General features: G+C 41.5%; 1 protein-coding gene across 2 annotated transcripts in view; it reads left to right on the top strand.

Annotated features, from left to right (window-relative positions):
• sugct (succinyl-CoA:glutarate-CoA transferase) overlaps positions 1-17,415 on the top strand; it is a 607,005-nt gene that overhangs the window by 193,737 nt on the left and 395,853 nt on the right. For both annotated transcript variants that reach the window (XM_041188972.1, XM_041188973.1), the window contains exon 9: positions 11,822-11,917. In XM_041188972.1, the coding sequence (XP_041044906.1) occupies positions 11,822-11,917 (96 nt within the window). The remainder of the gene's footprint in view (positions 1-11,821; positions 11,918-17,415) is intronic.

Genomic DNA, 17,415 nt, shown 5'->3' with positions numbered 1-17,415 from the left:
CAAATAAAAGGTGTGGCTTTGCATGGGACCCAGTTATCCCTGTCTCTTTATGGAGTATGTGGAACATTCCTTGTTCCAGTCCTACACAGGCCCCCTCCCACAACTCTTTTTTTTGGTACGTCAATGAAATGACTGTTTCGGTGCCGCTTCATGCTCTAGTATGGACCTGGAAAGATTTATCAATTTTGCTTCCAATTTCCACCCCTTAATCACCTTCACATGGTCCATCTCCGAAACTTCCCTTCTCTTCCTTGACCTCTCTTTCTCATTTCTGGTGATAGACTGCCACCAGTATTCATTACAAGCCCAGCGACTCCCACAGCTCCCTCAACTACAGCTCTTCATGCTCTGCTTCCTGTAAGGACTCCATCCCATTCTCTCAGTTCCTTCGCCTCCATCACATCTGTTCCGATGATGCCACCTTCCAAAACGGGCACTTCTGACACGTCTTCCTTCTTCCTTAACTGAGGTTTCCCACCTACTGTGGTTGACAGGGCCCTCAATTGTGTCTGACCCATCTCCTGCGCCTCTGCCTTCCCTCCCAGAACCATGATAGGTCCCGCTAGTCCACATTTTACACCCCACCAGCCTCCGTATTCAAAGGATCAACCCTCTCCATTTTCATCAACGCCAGCATGATGCCACCACCAAACGCATCTGCCCCTCATCCCCCCATCAGCATTCTATAGTGACCATTCCCTCTGAGACACCCTGGTCCACTCCTCCATCACCCCCAACACCTCAGCTCCTTCCCATGGCATCTTCTCATGCAATCACAGAAGGTACAACATTTGCCCCTTTAGTTCCTCCCTCTGCATCGTCCAAGGGCCCAAACACTCCTTTCAGGTTAAGCAGCGCTTCACTTGCACCTCCTTCAATTTGGTCTACTGCATTTGCTGCTCCCAATGCAGTCTCCTCTACATTGGAGAGATCAAACGCAGACTGGGTGACTGCTTTGCGGAACACCTTCGGTCTGTCCCTAAGCATGACCCAGACCTTCCTATCGCTTGCCATTTCAACACACCATCCTCCTGTCATGCCCACATGTCCGTCCTTGGCCTGCTGCAATGTTCCAGTGAAGTCCAACACAAACTGGAGAACAGTACCCCATCTTCCGATTAGGCACTTTAAAGCCTTCAGGACTTAACATTGAGTTCAACAACTTCAGACCATGAACTTCTTCCACAATCTTCACCCCCTTTTTAAAAATTTATTTTTATTTTTATCTACTTATTTTTATTCATTTATTCATTGTTTTATCTCCTTTTTTATTACTTTTTAAACCCCTTTTCTATCCTATTTTCCCCAACCACTGTCCCCTCCCCTAACCCCACCCCAACAGGGCCACCTGTTACTTGTTCCATGTTGTTCTTTCAGAGAGTTCTGACCTTTGTTCTGCTATTAACACATTCTGCTTTCATACCTTTATGCCTTCTTTAGCCCTTACCACTACCATTAACACTCCCTTTGTCTTTTTGTTCATGACATCTTTGTCAATCTCTCCTTAGCCCCCATCTGGTGTCAATCTCTCCTTAGCCCCCATCTGGTGCTGACCTTCTTTCCAACTTCACCTGCAACCCTGCCCCCTTAAACTGTATAAATTTCTACTTCTATTTAGTTCTGAAGAAGGCTCATTTGGATTCAAAACGTTAACTCTGTTTCTCTCTCCACAGATGCTGTCAGACCTGCTGAGTTTTTCCAGCTTTTTCTGTTTTGATCTCAGACTTCCAGCATCTGCAGTATTTTGCTTTAAGTAAGGAGACCGCTTGATTTGGGAGAAACTAGTAGGTCAAATTTCAGTAACTACTCTCCTGGATTATGTGACAAAATTCAGAGAAAGCATGTGATTTAGCTAAGGAACATTTAAAGATATCACAGCAAATGATGAAGACAAGTACTAGTAAGAGGGCAAAAGCTCATAGTTTTGTTGCTGGAGAAAAGGTGTTAGCCTTGTTGCCAGTGTCAGGCGAACCATTAAGGACAAGGTTTATTGGGCCTTACAGGATTGAAAAGAGACTGAGTGAAGTAAATTACTTAATAAATACGCCAGATAGAAGAAAAAATGAGAGGGCATATGTAAATATGCTTAAAAATACTTTGACAGGGAAGATAATCAAATGGTATTAGTTACCTTTCCCAGAATATAAAAATCTTTCATGTTGTCATTATGGCCAGCACATTTAGGGAAATATACTGAATAACTTTGCCTTATTTATTTACGATTTTGCCCATTGAAATTCTTCCGGTCATGTCTCTTGGAAATTCAAACAGCTAATGCTTCACTCCCTCCTTCCCTCCTTATCTCCTAATGCAAATTCCCATTCATACTGTATCTGCTGGGATCTCACCTTAGTTTGCTCACAGAATCACAGAGTGCAGAAGTGGTCCTTTGGCCCACCAAGTCTGCATTGACATGTGAGAAACACCTGACCTACCTACCTAACCTCATTTACCAGCACTTGGCCCATAGCCTTGAATGTTCTGATGTGCCAAGTGCTCATCCAGGTACTTTTTAAAGAATGTGAGGCAACCCGCCTCCACCATCCTCCCAGGCAGTGCATTCCAGACCATCTCCATCCTCTGGGTAAAAAAGTTTTTCCTCACATCCCCCCTAAACCTCCTGCCCCTCACCTTGAACTTAAGACCCCTCGTGACTGACCCTTTAACTAAGGGGAACAGCTGCTCCCTATCCACCCTGTCCATGCCCCTCATAATCTTGTACACCTCGATCAGGTCACCCCTCAGTCTTCTCTGCTCGAACGAAAACAGCCCAAGTCTATCCAACCTCTCTTCATAACTTAAATGTTTCATCCCAGGCAACATCCTGGTGAATCTCCTCTGCACTCCCTCCAGTGCAATCATATCCTTCCTATAATGTGGTGACCAGAACTGCACACAGTACTCCAGCTGTAGCCTCACCAAGGTTCTATACAACTCCAACATGACCTCCCTACTTTTGTAATCAATGCCTCGACTGATAAAGGCAAGTGTCCCGTATGCCTTTTTCACCACCCCACTAACATGCCCCTCCACCTTCAGAGATCTATGGACACACACGCCAAGGTCCCTTTGTTCTTCAGAACTTCCTAGTGTCATGCCGTTCATTGAATACTTCCTTATCAAATTACTCCTTCCAAAGTGTATCACCTCACACTTTTCAGGATTAAATTCCATCTGCCACGTATCTGCCCATTTGACCACCCTGTCTATATCTTCCTTAGCCCAAGACACTCAACCTCATTATTAACCACCCGGCCAATCTTTGTGTCATCCGCAAACATACTAATCCTACTCCCCACTTAGTCATCTATGTTGTTTATATAAATGACAAATAATAGGGGACCCAGCACAGATCCCTGTTGTATGCCACTGGATACTGGCTTCCTGTCACTAAAGCATCCTTCTGTCATCATCCTCTGCCTCCTACAACTAAGCCAATTTTGAATCCACCTTCTCAAATTACCCTGTATCTCATGTGCATTTGCCTTTATAAGTCTCCCTTGTGGGACCTTGTCAAAGGCTTTGCTGAAATCCATATAAGCTACATCAACTGGACTACCCTCATCTACACACCTGGTTACCTCCTCAAAACATTCAATCAAATTTGTTAGGCATGACCTCCCTCTGACAAAGCCATGCTGACTATCCCTGATCAAACCTTGCCTCTCCAAGTGGAGATAGGTTCTCTCCTTTAGAATTTTCTCCAATAGTTTCCTACCACTGACGTGAGACTCACTGGCCTGTAGTTCACTGGCTTATCTCTACAACCCTTCTTAAATAGCAGAACTACATTAGCTGTTCTCCAGTCCTCTGGCACATCACCCATGGCGAGAGACGAATTAAAAATTTAGGTCAGAGCCCCTGCAATCTCCTCCCTTGCCTCCCTCAGCAGTCTGGGACACATCATCTGGACATGGAGATTTGTCCACTTTTAAGCCTATCAACATCTCCTATACCTTGTCACTCTCTATATCAATTTGCTTATGAACCTTGCAGCCCCTCTCCCCAAGTTTGATACCTTCATCCTCATTCTCTTGGGTGAAGATGATGTGAAGTATTCATTCAACACTCTCGCGATGTCCTCTGGCTCCACCCATAATTTTCCCCCTTTGTCTCTTATGGGCCCTACAGTTTCTCTGATTATCCTCTTCCCATTGATATACTTATAGAATACCTTGGGGTTTTTCCTACTTTTACCAGCCAGAGCTTTTTCATATCCCCTCTTTGCTCTCCTAATTGCTCCACCCTGCACTTTCTGTACTCCACTAATGCCTCCGCTGATTTGCTTCCCTTGTATCTCTCTTTTCCTTCTCATCGTAACCTGAATATCTCTGGTCATCCATGGTTCTCTGGGTTTGTTACTCCTTCCTATCACCCTAAAGGGAACATGTTGAGCCTGTACTCTCTCCATTTCCTTTTTGAATGCCCCATCTCCACTTCAAAATGCCTGCTGTTATACCTAATCCATTTAATGATTTAAACTTTGTAGTCTGACTGCCTTTGGTTTAATTAAATTAGGCACACACACACACACCCACCCCTCACAAGCTTGCTTCAGTATCCCACAGTAATATTAGGAAAAACTGAAATTTCCTTAACAAAGTGTACATGAGCCACTCTGTGAGCTCGACTGATAATCTTAAATTGGCTGTCAGTGTAATTCTTAGCACAATCAGGATGGTTTAGCAAGTGCTGCCCAATCGCAGAATCACATCCAATGTTGGACACTATGTTTTGATTTTTGCAAGCACAGGTTGGTTGGGCAGCTCCATGCCTCAGGGATATTATGCAGTGCTCAGTTGCATGCGTGCGCAAAGTTCACGCATGCCCCACTCGTCGTCCTCCACCCCCCCCACTTAATTGGCCCGCCAGGGTGAAGTCGCAGTGTAGTGCCGACCTCCCAATCGCCCCCACCAATTCAGCACGCCAAGGGCAAAATTCTGCCCATAGTGAAACAATGGGAATTTACATTCAATGCGGAAAATATGTATAAAGGAGCGAACGGTCAGTGTAAGGGCTGGCATTTTAAGATCTAACACAAGTGTGAAAAGCCTCCAGCATCTAAGCTTCAAGCTGCTGCCTACAAGGAACTGAAGTTAAGCAAAACTCAACTTGAATTCTACTGTCCAGGGTATCGTGGTACTTCACCTGGGCATTTTAAAATCTATGTGTCTTACTATTGCCTTAACAGAGGTGTAACTGGGAGTTAGATTAACTGGGGAAGCTAGGAGTTATCATAGTAGTCATTTGTAAACCCATGTATGTGCTTAAAATCATTTTTTGTTATTAATAAAGGTTTAATTTAGCTTTGTAAAAAACCTATAAGGCTCGGTGGTCTTATTACTACTGAATTCAAGGCACACATCTCGAAATATATATAAATTGCAAAACAGTTGTGGCAGTTGTTTCAAGTTTCCCTTTGGGATTTGAGCAGCTCAGCATTTACCATCTGCTGTGTCATAACAGAAGCCGTTATCCCACAGCATGGCTTTGATGTGCCCTATTACAGCATCAGGTTTGCATGGTGAGCAAAATGGCTTAGGCCCTATTTACGAGGTTGCCATTATAGCCAATCTTACAGAATGTTAAACTGTAGTAATCCCAATGCATATATTGACCTGTGGAAGTGAGCTTGCGATAGTCATTAATAGAGAGCTCATTGGGAGATTTCTCAACTAGCACATCGAGGAAAGGGAGCTCATTTGACTGCTCCATTTCAAAAGTGAATTTGAGCACAGGATGGAGCCACCTAAGGTGTGTAAGGAAATTCTTACATACAGCTGCAGATTCAAATATAACAAACATATTATCTGCATATCAGAAATATGCAAGGGGTAGAAGGTTAGGTGTCATTCCATTGAAAACACATTTCTTGTGCAAACTGACAAAGGTGTTCGCAAGAGTTGGGCCCAGTGGGGATCCCATGGCAACAACATCTATTTGAGCATAAATGGCATCATTAAAACTGAACTCAACTGCATGAGTTGTTGAGTTCAAAAGTTGAGTGAATACAGATTCTGAGAAAGGTGGCAAGTCTAGATCACCATGATATAGTGACATGGTGCAAATGTTTAGTTCTTCCTTGAGTGGTACATAGCCAAGCTAGAAGCTACATATATTCACGTACAGCACCCTGTCCTTTGGAGACATATGGAACATGAAGGAATAAGAGGAGGTAGAGGGTCTGCAAGTGAATGGGAAAAAATTTGGCAGATGGATATGTGGGTAAATGGGAATTTCTTCACTTTGGCAGGAAGAAAAAAATATAGAATTTAAATGGAGAAAGATGCAAACGTTTGTAGTACAGAAGGACCTGAGTGTCTTGGTACATCACAGAATCTTTACACTGCAGAAGGAGGCCATTTGACTCATCGAGTCTGCACTGGCTCTGTGAAAGAGCATTCTACCTAGTCCCACTCCCCTGCCTTACCCCTGTAACCTTGCACATTCTTTCTTTTCAGATAGTAATCCAATTCCCTTTTGAATACCTTGATCAAACCTGCCCCCGCCACCCTTTCAGGAAGTTCGTTCCAGACTCCAACCACCATCTGGGTGAAAACATTTTTCCTCACATCGCCATTACTCCTTTGAATCTGTGTCCCCTAGTTCTTAATGCTCTCTTGAATGGGGAATAGTTTCTCACTATTTGCCCTGTCCATACCCGTCAGAATCTTGAATACCTCTATCAAGCCTCCTCTCAGCCTTCTTTTCTCCAAGGAAAACAGTTCCAGCCTCTCCAATCTTCCTCATAGCTACAGTTCTTTAACCCTGGAATCATTATTGTGAATCTACCCTGTACTCTCTCCAATGCATTCGCATCCTTCCTCAAGTATGGCACACAGAGCTGGATGCAGTACATCAGGTGAGGTCTAACTAGTGTTTTATACAAATTAATCATGACCTCCTTACTCAATGCCACTATTAATAAAGTCTAAGATACTATGTGCGTTATTAACTGCTCTCTCAACATGCCCTGCCATCTTCAATGACTTACATGTGTATACACCGAAGTCCCTCTGTTCCTACACCTCCTTTAGAGTTTCTTCTTTTATTTTATACTGTCCCTCCATATTCTTCCTGTCAAAATGAATCACCTCACACTTCTCTGCATTGAACTTCATCTGCCACTTGTCAGCCTAATCCACCAACATGTTTATGTCCTTTTGAAGTCCAAGACTGCCCTCATCGCAGTTGACAACGTTTCCAATCTCCGCATCATCTGCAAATTTTGAAATCATGCCCTGAACACCACAGTCTAGGTCATTAATATATATCAGGAAGAGCAAGGGTTCCAGCACTGACCCCTGGGGAACTCCACTACAAACCTTCTCCAATCTGTGAAACAGCTATTTATCACTACTCTATTTCCTGTCATTTAGCCAATTTCTTATCCAAGTGCCTATTTTCCCTTTTATTCCATGACCTAGATTTCTGCTCATAAGTCAGTTGTGTGGCACTGTATCAAATGCCTTTTGAGAATCCATATATACCACATCAGCAGTATTTCCCTTATCAACCTTCTCTGTTACCTCCTCAAAAAATTCCAGCAACTTAGTGAAACATGATTTTCCCTTAATGAATCCATGCTGGCTTTCCTTAATTCTTCTGCGTTAGTCTAAATGACTATTGATTTTGTCCCGAACTATAGTTTCCAGAAAGTTTCCTTACCAATTAAGTCAAACTGACTGGCCTGTAGTTGCCAGCTTTATCCTTGCACCCCTTTTTAAATAAGGGTGTAATATTCGCAATTCTCCAGTCCTCTGGCACCACCCCTGTGCCTACAGAAGATTGGAAGTTTATCACTAGTGCCTCTGTAATTTACACTCTCATTTCCCCCAACACCCTTTGATATATCTCATCCAGTCCTAATACCTTATCTATTTTGAGTAAAGAAAGCTTTTCTAACAACAACTCCTTCTCGGTTGTAAATTTTTCTAGTGTACCAGTTATCTCCTCGCTCACCCCGGCCGGGGTAGCATTTTCTTCCACTGTAAAGACAGATGCAAAGTACTCATTTAATACCTACGCTATTTCTCCTGCCTCCAAGTGCAAGTCCCTTTTTTGTCCCTAATCAGCCCTACTCTTTCTTTTAGCACCCTTTTATTATTTAAAAGCTTATAGAAGACCTTGGGATTCCCTTTTATGTTAGATGCTGGTCTCTTTTCATGCTTGCTGCTTGCTTTTCTTATTAGTTTTCTCACTTTTGCTCTGGTCCTTCTGTATTGAGCCTGATCCTCCATTATATTTTCTACCTGACACCTGTCATACGATCCTTTTCATCTTCACCTCTATCTCTCTTGCCACTCAGTTAATTATTCTGCTCTGGATTGATCCTTGTCCTTCTCCATGGCCAACCTAAACTTTGTCACTATCCCCTAAATGCTCTGCCACTAATACCTGATCCACTTGGGCCAACTTATTTCCCAGAACCATGCCCAACATGGCCTGCCCTCTCATTGGATTGGAAACATACTGTTGCAGAAACTTATCTTGAACAGATTGTAAGAACTCTCAGCCCTCTTGTCCCTTTGCACTATGTCTATCCAGTCTATATTTGGATATTTGACATCCGTCATTATAATTGCTCTATAATTCCTCATCTCTCTGTAATTTCTAGTGAATGTGTTTCTCTATTTCCCTTCCACTGGTCTTTATATCACCCCAATCAATGTTATTGCACCTTTTTCATTCCTTACCAGAGCGATTCCACCCTTGACCTCTCTGGAACATCCTCTCTCTCCAGTACTGTAATGCCATCTATAATCAATACTGCCACTGCACCCTCCCTTCTCTTTCCTTCCTGTCTCTCCTAAACACCTTGTACCCAGGAATATTTAATGCCCAGTCCTGCCCTTCTTTGAGCCAAGTCTCTGCTATGGCAATAATATCATAATTACATTTGTACCTGTAGTTCACCAACCTTATTAACCACACTCTGTGCATTCACGTACATGCACATTAACCCTGATTTAGGGTTTTTTACTTTCTGATCCCAATGCCTCAGAAATCTAAAGCCCTCCCTCCTACTCCATTTCTCCAGCCACGAGTTGAACTGCTCAATCTTCTTATTCTTATGTTCTCCAGGACGTGGCACTGGGAGTAATCCTGCGATTACTGCTCTTGAGGTTCTATTTTTTAATTCCCTTTCTAGCTTCCTAAAACCTGCTTTCAGGACCTCATCCCTTTTCCTGCCTATGTCACTGGTCCTAATGTGGACCATGACATGTGCCTGTTCACCCTCTCCCAAAAGAATGTCCTGCAGCTACTCTGTGACATCCTTGACCTTGGCACCAGCAAGGCAGCATACCATCCTGGAGTGGCATCTATGGCCGCAGAAGCACCTGTCTGCTCCCCTAACTATGGAATCCCCTACCGCTATAGCACTTCCATTCTTCCTCTTCCCCTCCTGTGCAGCTGAGCCACCTGTGGTGTCACAAACTTGCACTTGCTACAGTTCTGTGAGGGACCATCTGACTCACCACTATCCAAAATGGAAAAGTGATTAGAGAGCGAGATAGCCTCAGGGGATTCCTGCACTCCCTGCTTGTTTCCCTTAGATACTCTGGCAGTCACCCATTCCCTCTCTGCCTGTGTACTTCTTAACTGTTATGTGACTACCTCTCTAAACGTGCTATCCACAAAATCATCAGCCTTGTGGATGCACCTCAGTAAGTCCAGCCGCTGCTCAAGTTCCACATCCTGGAGCTCAGGTTTCTACAGCTGGTGACACTTCCTCTAGATGTAGTCATCGAGGGCACTTTGTGCCTGCATGACATCCCACATGGCCAAGCTGCACTGACATACCTTAGACTTCATATAAAGTGTTTACTACAGTGTGATGTATATCATAACTCGCCTATTACTCACCAATCATCCGACTGTCAAGTCGGAAAGGCCTACACTTATCAACCAATCCACTTATGGGATTCCTGTGATATCACTTTTAGATATTATCTGTAAACTCATGGCTCATTCTCTCCGCTGCTTTATGGGCAACCAGTGAACTCAGCTTTCCTGTGATGTCACTGTTGACTTTTTTTTCTACAAACCTGGAGTTCGAGAGCTGAAGTAGCTGTCCCCGGTATGCTCTCCAACCAAGTTCACTCTCTGCCTCTCTCCTGGGTAAATGTAGGCTCTAAGCCCCGCATTTTCCTCATATTTTGCTGTCCCCAGTGCATTCTCCTAGCACGTTCGCCTCCACAAGATTCTGCCCTTAATGTCAGCACCTCATTGATCTTATCCCTTATGTCTGTTAGTATTCTAGGATAAATATCACTCCTGCTCCTCTTAGCCACACAAGGAAAATAGAAAAATAATAGTTAAAATGTTAGCTTTTTAGTGAATTGTATGCCTGCTCAAAAGATGAGGTAAAAATAGAAAGCTAAGGGAAGGGCATGGGGCGGGTATGTCTCCCAGATGATTTTAACTGCCCTCTCAACAACTGGTTGCCGCTGTGTGATCAGGGCTAAAATTATCCCTTGTATCTTTTGAATGTGCCAAGATTGCTAAATATTATTCCACTCAATTAATTTTGGATAATTTCTTTACATCACACCACCAAAGAAATTCACAGAGGGTTTTAACGATCAAATTACACTTGAATTAAATTTGTTTTAATGAGAATGACATCTCAAGTGCATTATGTATTGTTCAGTTGATGACCTTTTATTTTTGGGACCCTTAATCATTGAATTAAGATACTGAGTTCATTGAAACTAAAGCTTTGGCATGGCCTTTCAAAGTTGATTGGTAGTAAAGTTGTCTTTATATTTTAGTGATATGGCACTTTAAATTGCTTTTAATAATAGTTTCAGCTCCAAGTCCATAATAGTTAAAATTTGACAGCTTTGGGTAGATTTGCTGCTTCTGGGTTCCTAAGCACCTGTGAACACAGAAAGATTTGGGGGTTGGGTGGTAGGAGGGAATTAATGGGTGCAGAACAAACCCCCACAACAAGGCCCTCTTCCATCTTCCCTGCCTGAGCCCACAGCCACAGGTATAGGAGCACAAAGCTCTGACTAGAAAGTGGGAACGTTTTTGATGTTCAAGAATATTTTATGGGTTAATATGGTAAGCAATTACTCTTTATTGGTGTGAAATTTTTATTTAGTTTCAAATGTTCAGATGCTTTTTTTTATCAGTTTGAAATATAATTCTATTCTTCAGTGGGAGGGTTTCTGATTTAGTAGTCTTCCTCCTCCAATTTATAAACCATTGAGTTTAATCATAAGTAAGTAACACTTTTATTTAACCCACTTTCAGCTTCTGTTTTTTGAGTTCATGTTTAATACACAAGGTTGATCACTTACAGTTTTCCACTTGGCTGGGTCTCATTAAAATTACATCTTCCTAAATTCTTCAATAAAAATCCTAAAATTCTACAATGTTTTTGCAGGAAAGCAAGCATTTCACTTGTCTTTTCCTCCCCATGTAGCCAACCAGTTTAATTCCACCCTCCTGCTTGGACACGCCTCTTTTAATGTCTTTTTCAAGCAATTAGCTAATTTACTGTTTGATAGTACTTATGGGTTTAGCCTCAGCAATGGTTTGTGGCAGAGAATTCCGCATTCGAACCATGTAAAGATGTTTTGTCTAATCTTCCTCTTTAATTTCCTCTGGTTGTTTGAGCCCTGTCATTAATCCCATGGTAACAAGATGAAATAATTGACCCTATGATAAACTTCTAGCAATTCTTTTCTTTTCAGTTTCAAGCCAAGGAAATTTAATCAGTGATGAGAAAGTAGTTTTCAATAATGAATGCAGAATTTTAAAAAAATGCTTTCTGCTCACTGTTGTTTGTTATTTCTTTTGTTTCAATCAGGTTGCTTGCCTTAGCCACATCGCGGCAAATTATCTCACTGGTAGAAAGGAAGCAAAACGGTGGGGGACTGCACATGAGAGCATTGTTCCTTACCAGGTGAGTAGTTTATATGTTATCTCTTAGTGGAAGAAATTCATCAAAAGTGGCTATTAAGCAAAAAAATCAGAATATTAAAGTTTATGACAATCAACTTAAATGCTTTTATGATTTTAAGATGAGGGCATGTTCCTTTTACGATAATATGAAAGACTGGTAAAAGTGAAAGGTGGCAGTAATGTGAGATCATCAGTGTTTTTCAACAGTGGCTTTAAAGATACAATCTTAGGAATCAACTTTTTCAAATGATGAATTTAACAAAAATGCTGGAAACATGTAGCAGGTCAATCAGCATCCGTGTTTTAATGTGCTCAATACTCCATATATGTTATTTGTTATTTTGTTTATTTGCGTTCTGTGGAGTAAACCAGAATAAGAGCTGCTCTTTTTGTGTTAAATGTGTTTCAAACCTATTCCTCAGACCTTTTCTTTTTACTGTTATATAGCATGCCCTTTGTCTCTTCAATTCACCCTGATTCAACCAATAATGGTGCCCAACCTGAACTGTAGGTCCCTATGTTAGCTCTGGAAATGCCATTTATCCACATTCACCATTCAAGGCTTGGAATAATGGGTTAAAAAAGATGGTGATTGTGGAGTGAATCAGCCATCCATTATTGTAGCGACCCGATTTCCATTGCATTGTTTTGATAGAATGAAAACTGTCCAGGTTCTATAGAGTCAGACAACCACTCCACCCAGGCAGTGAAGACAAAAAAAACGTAAGATCATTGAGAAATGGGGGATATTGTGTTATTTATGTGTGTGTGAGAGATTTAATTAAGCTGGGCAGAGATTAATAGGAGACAGGTTGCCTGCGGGTTTAAAACATAAAAAAGATAGAGGTGTTAGGTCTGAGGTACAAGTAAATAGGTTGGATATCATATTTGCATTTTTAGATAAGTTGAGAGTTTGTTTGAATATCAAAGAGGAGTCAGGGTTGAAAAGAAACATGTTTGTATCTTGCAGGAGTTCCATAGCTGAATAGAAGGGGGGTATTATATTTTTTTGACCCGAAAGCAAAGACAAGATGGAAACATGGACAATCTTATATTTAGAAGGATTTGAGTTGCAAAGAGATGTGAAAACAATGGAACCTGAGATGAAAAGGATAAAAGGTATTTTAAAGTTACTGTGGAGAGCTTAGGGGGTGCCGTAGCTGTTTGAGCTGGAGCTGTGGCTGAGGAATGATGCAGGTTTGACTCAGCCGTCCAGTCAAGCCAAAAAAGTCTTGGGCTGCAACAAGCAGTTTTTTTCTGAAGTTTGGATTTCACAACAGTGAGAGAGTGCTGAGAACTCATGTGGTAAGCCTCAATTAAAGCTACAGCAGTTTGCCTTGGGTAAGATTACTAAATTTTTTTATAGTTAAACACCTGTAAGGGAGCGTTGCCTGGATGGTGTTTACTTGTGGATTTGACCAAATGAGAATCTTTTTGGGGCGCTGGTTTGTAAGACTAACCTTAATTGTGCAACTGTAGTCTTATGTGCTTAAGTTTTCTTTTATTCTTGTTAATGAAACTTTTTCCTTTAATTTAATAAATCCCAGAAGTGTTACCGGATATCTTACTGCTGAAATAAGTACATACCCTTCTCATTTTCACAATACAAGGAAAAAGGGCCTGGCCCAAAAGCCAAGATTCCCTCTGGGATTTGGTTTACGTAGCAGTTAACATCGGCTGTGGCCATAACAATCATAAGAAATCAAAACAAGAATAGGTTATTTGGCCCAACAAGCCTGCTCTATCATTTGATAACATCATGGCTGATCAGATTGTGACCTCAACTCCACTTTCCTGCCTTCCTCCCTCCATAACCTTTAACTCCCTTGTCGATCAAAAATCTGCCTCACTGAGCCTTGAATATATTTAATGACCCAGCCTCAACTACTCTCAGTGGAAGGGAATTCCAAAGACTAATGACCCTCCGAGAGAAGAAATTCCTCTTCATCTCTGTCTTAAATCGGTGACGTCTTAGTTTTAAGTTGTGCCCCCTAGTTCTAGATTCTTCCACAAGAGGAAAAATCCCCCCAGCATTGACCCTCTCAAGTCTCCTCAGAATCTTGTTTCAATAAGATCACCTCTCATTCTTCTAAACTTCAGTGAGTATAGGTCCAACCTGCTCTTCCTTTCCTTATGAGACAACTCTTTCATCTGAGAAATCAGCTTAGTAAACCTTCTTTGAACTGCTTCCAATGCAAGTGTCTCACTCCTTAAGTAAGGAGGTCAAAACTGTACACAGTGGTCCAGGTGCAATCTCACCAATGCCCTGTACAGCTGTAACAAGACTTCCCTACTTTTATACTCCAGCCACCTTCCCATAAAGACCAACATTCATTTTGAATTCCTACTTATTTATCATACCTGCATGCTTAACTTTCGTCATTCATGTACAGGGACACCCAGATCACTTTGTACAGCAGAATTTTGCAGTCTCTCTCCATTTAAATAATATTCTACGTTTCTATTCTTCCTGCTGAAGTGGATAGTCTCACATTTTTCCACATTATACTCCATCTGCTTTTTTAAAATCCTATCTATATTGCTTTGCAGACTGTATCCTCCTCAAAGCTTGCTTTCCTTCCTATCTTGGTATCATCAGCAAATTTGGCTTCAATACAGTTTGTCTCTTCATCCAAGTTATTAATTTAGATAGTAAATATTTGAGGCCCCAGCACTGATCCATGTGGCACTCCTTTAGTTACAGTTTCCCAATCTGAAGATTCATCCTTTTAGTTAGTCAATCCTCCATCCATGCTCGCATATCACCCAAACACCACAAGCTCTTGTGCAGTAACTTTTTATGCGGTACCTTATCGGCATCAACGCCTTTTGGAAATCCAAGTACACTACATCTACTGATTCCCCTTCATCCACCCTGCTTGCTGCATCCTCAAAGAACTCTAATTAATTTATCAAACATGATTTCCCTCTCACAAAATCATGTTGACTCTACCTGTACATTATGAGTTTTTAAATGTATGCCATTACCTCCTTTATAATGGATTCTAGCATTTTCCCTGTGACAGATATTAGGCTAACTGGTCTATAGTTACCTGTTTTCTTGCTCCCTCCTTTCTTGAATAGTGTTGTTATATTTGCAGTTTTCCAGTCCGCTGGGATCTTTTCAGAATCTAGAGAATTTTGGAAGATTGCAACAAATGCATCTACTATCCCTGCAGCCACTTCCTTTAAGACCCTGGGACGTAAGCCATCAGGTCTAGGGGACTTGACAGCCTTTAGTCCCATCAGTTTTACGAGTACTTTTTCTTCTATTGTTCATGATTGTTTTAAATTCCTCTTTCTCTTTTGCCTCCTGCTTTTCTCCTGTTCTTAGGTTGCTTCTTAGGTCTTCTAATGTGAAGACAGATACAAAATACTTGTTCACTCTGCCATTTCCTTGTTTCCCATTATTGATTCTCCAGTCTAGCCCTCTAAAGAACTAATGCTCACCGTAGCTACCCTTTTGCTTTTTATGTACACATAGAAGCTTTTACTGCCTGTTTTTATATTTCTTGCTAATTTTCTCTCATAGTTTTTATTATTCATTTAGTCATCCTTTGCTGGTTTCTAAAATTTTCCTAATCTTCTGGGTTATCACTTATCTGTGCAGCATTGTACATGTTTTCTTTCAATTTTATACCATCCTTAACTTTCATAGTTAGCCACAGATGGTGCAGCCTTCCTGTAGTATCTTTCTTTCTCAGTGGAATGTACCTTTGTTGAGAATTATGAAATATCCCCTTAAATATTTGCCACTGCTTCTCTACCATCTTATGCTTTAACCTATTTTCCCATTCCAATTTAGCCAACTCTGACTCCATACCCTTGTAATTGCCTTTATATAAGTTTGAGACACTAGTTTCAGACCCAAATTTCTCACCCTCAAACTGAATGTGAAATTCTATCACGATATGTTCAGTCTTACTGCTGTGAGGTGATTAATTAATCCTGTCTCATCATAGATTACAAGGTCTAAAATAACCTGTTCCCTGATTGATTGAAGAATGTATTATTGTAAGAAACTATCCAAAATGCACTCTATGAATTCATCCTCCAGGCTACTTTAGGCAGTTGATTCATCCAACCTATATGAAGATTGATATCTCCCACGATTAGTACAATACCTTTCTTTCAAGCCCCCATTATTTCTTGATTTATACTCTGTCCTGTAGATATTGTCATGGGTCCTTTAAACAACTCCCATCAGTGACCTCTTTCCTTTGCTATTTCGTATCTCCACCCAAACTAATTCTACATTTTGATCCTCTGATCCAGGATCATTTCTCACTACAGTACTAATCTCATCCTTTATTAACTGAGCCATCCTACCAACTTTTTTTTTCTTCCTCTCATTCTAAAATGTCAAATACCCTTTAATATTCAGGTCTCAGGCGTGATCACTTTGCAATCATGTCTCTGTGATGGCTAGCATATCATACTCATTTACTTCTATTTGTGCTATTAATTTACCCATCTTCTTATGAATGCTATGTGTATTCAGATAAAGAGCCTTTAATTCTGCCTTTTTACTATTTTTCCCTAGTCTGACTTTATTCATTGGTGCACTTTGTTCGTATACTTTGTTCCTTCCTGTCACACTCTGATTATCATTACCTATATTGCTACCCAGCACTATTGTCTAAACTTTCCTTTAACTTTCAAATGTCCCTGCACATGAACCCTCCACCCCGTGTTTAGTTTAAAGCCCTCTCTACAGCCCTGGTTATGTGATTCATTAGTACACTGGTTCCAGCGCAGTTCATTTGAAGGCCGTTCCAACGGTACAGCTCCTTCTCTTCCCAGTAAAGGTGCCAATGCCCCATGATTTGAAATCCATTTCTCCCACACCAATCTTTGAGCCATGCATTTAACTCTCTAATCTTATTTACCCTAGGCAATTTGCTTGTGGCTCAGATAGTAATCCAGAGATATCCACATGCTTTTTCTCATCCAGATGTAACAGAGCTGCGATTTCCACCATGGGTAGGGAAAGGAAGCACGTCCTGAATCCACCCCAGCCAGAACGGGGATTGAACCCCATGCTGTTGGCACCAATCTGATCCACACTGGCCATCCGCCACTCAAGCCAACTGGCCTCCCAAGGAGTACAAGTTGCTGTGGCAACATACACTTTTACATGCATGTTGTAGCTTGGAGGTATGGATAGTGATAGTAGAGGCTCCAATTTATTTCCACCAAATGGTTGACCAGGAATCTGTGTCATTCTTATTGCCTGCCATTGCTGTATGTTGGAAGGATTTATAAGTTGATACTCAACCTGTGTTGGCTACATTATAAACTTAACTTCCCTGGCTATCAATCCTGGAGTGGGATTTGAACCTGGAGCTTCTGGCTGAGAGGCACTGCGCCACAACTCCTCCCCCCAGATGTCACATACCGGTACAAATGATCCAAGTGTTTGTCACAAAGTTAAACATTTAATGGATGATGCCAGGATGCTTAAATAGTGGCTGCTAGTATGGATATATATGTAAAACA

The sequence above is a fragment of the Carcharodon carcharias genome, chromosome 6 (assembly GCF_017639515.1).
Source record: "Carcharodon carcharias isolate sCarCar2 chromosome 6, sCarCar2.pri, whole genome shotgun sequence".
In the NCBI taxonomy this organism is placed as follows: domain Eukaryota; kingdom Metazoa; phylum Chordata; class Chondrichthyes; order Lamniformes; family Lamnidae; genus Carcharodon; species Carcharodon carcharias.
This window is presented reverse-complemented; position numbering and strand designations above follow the sequence as displayed.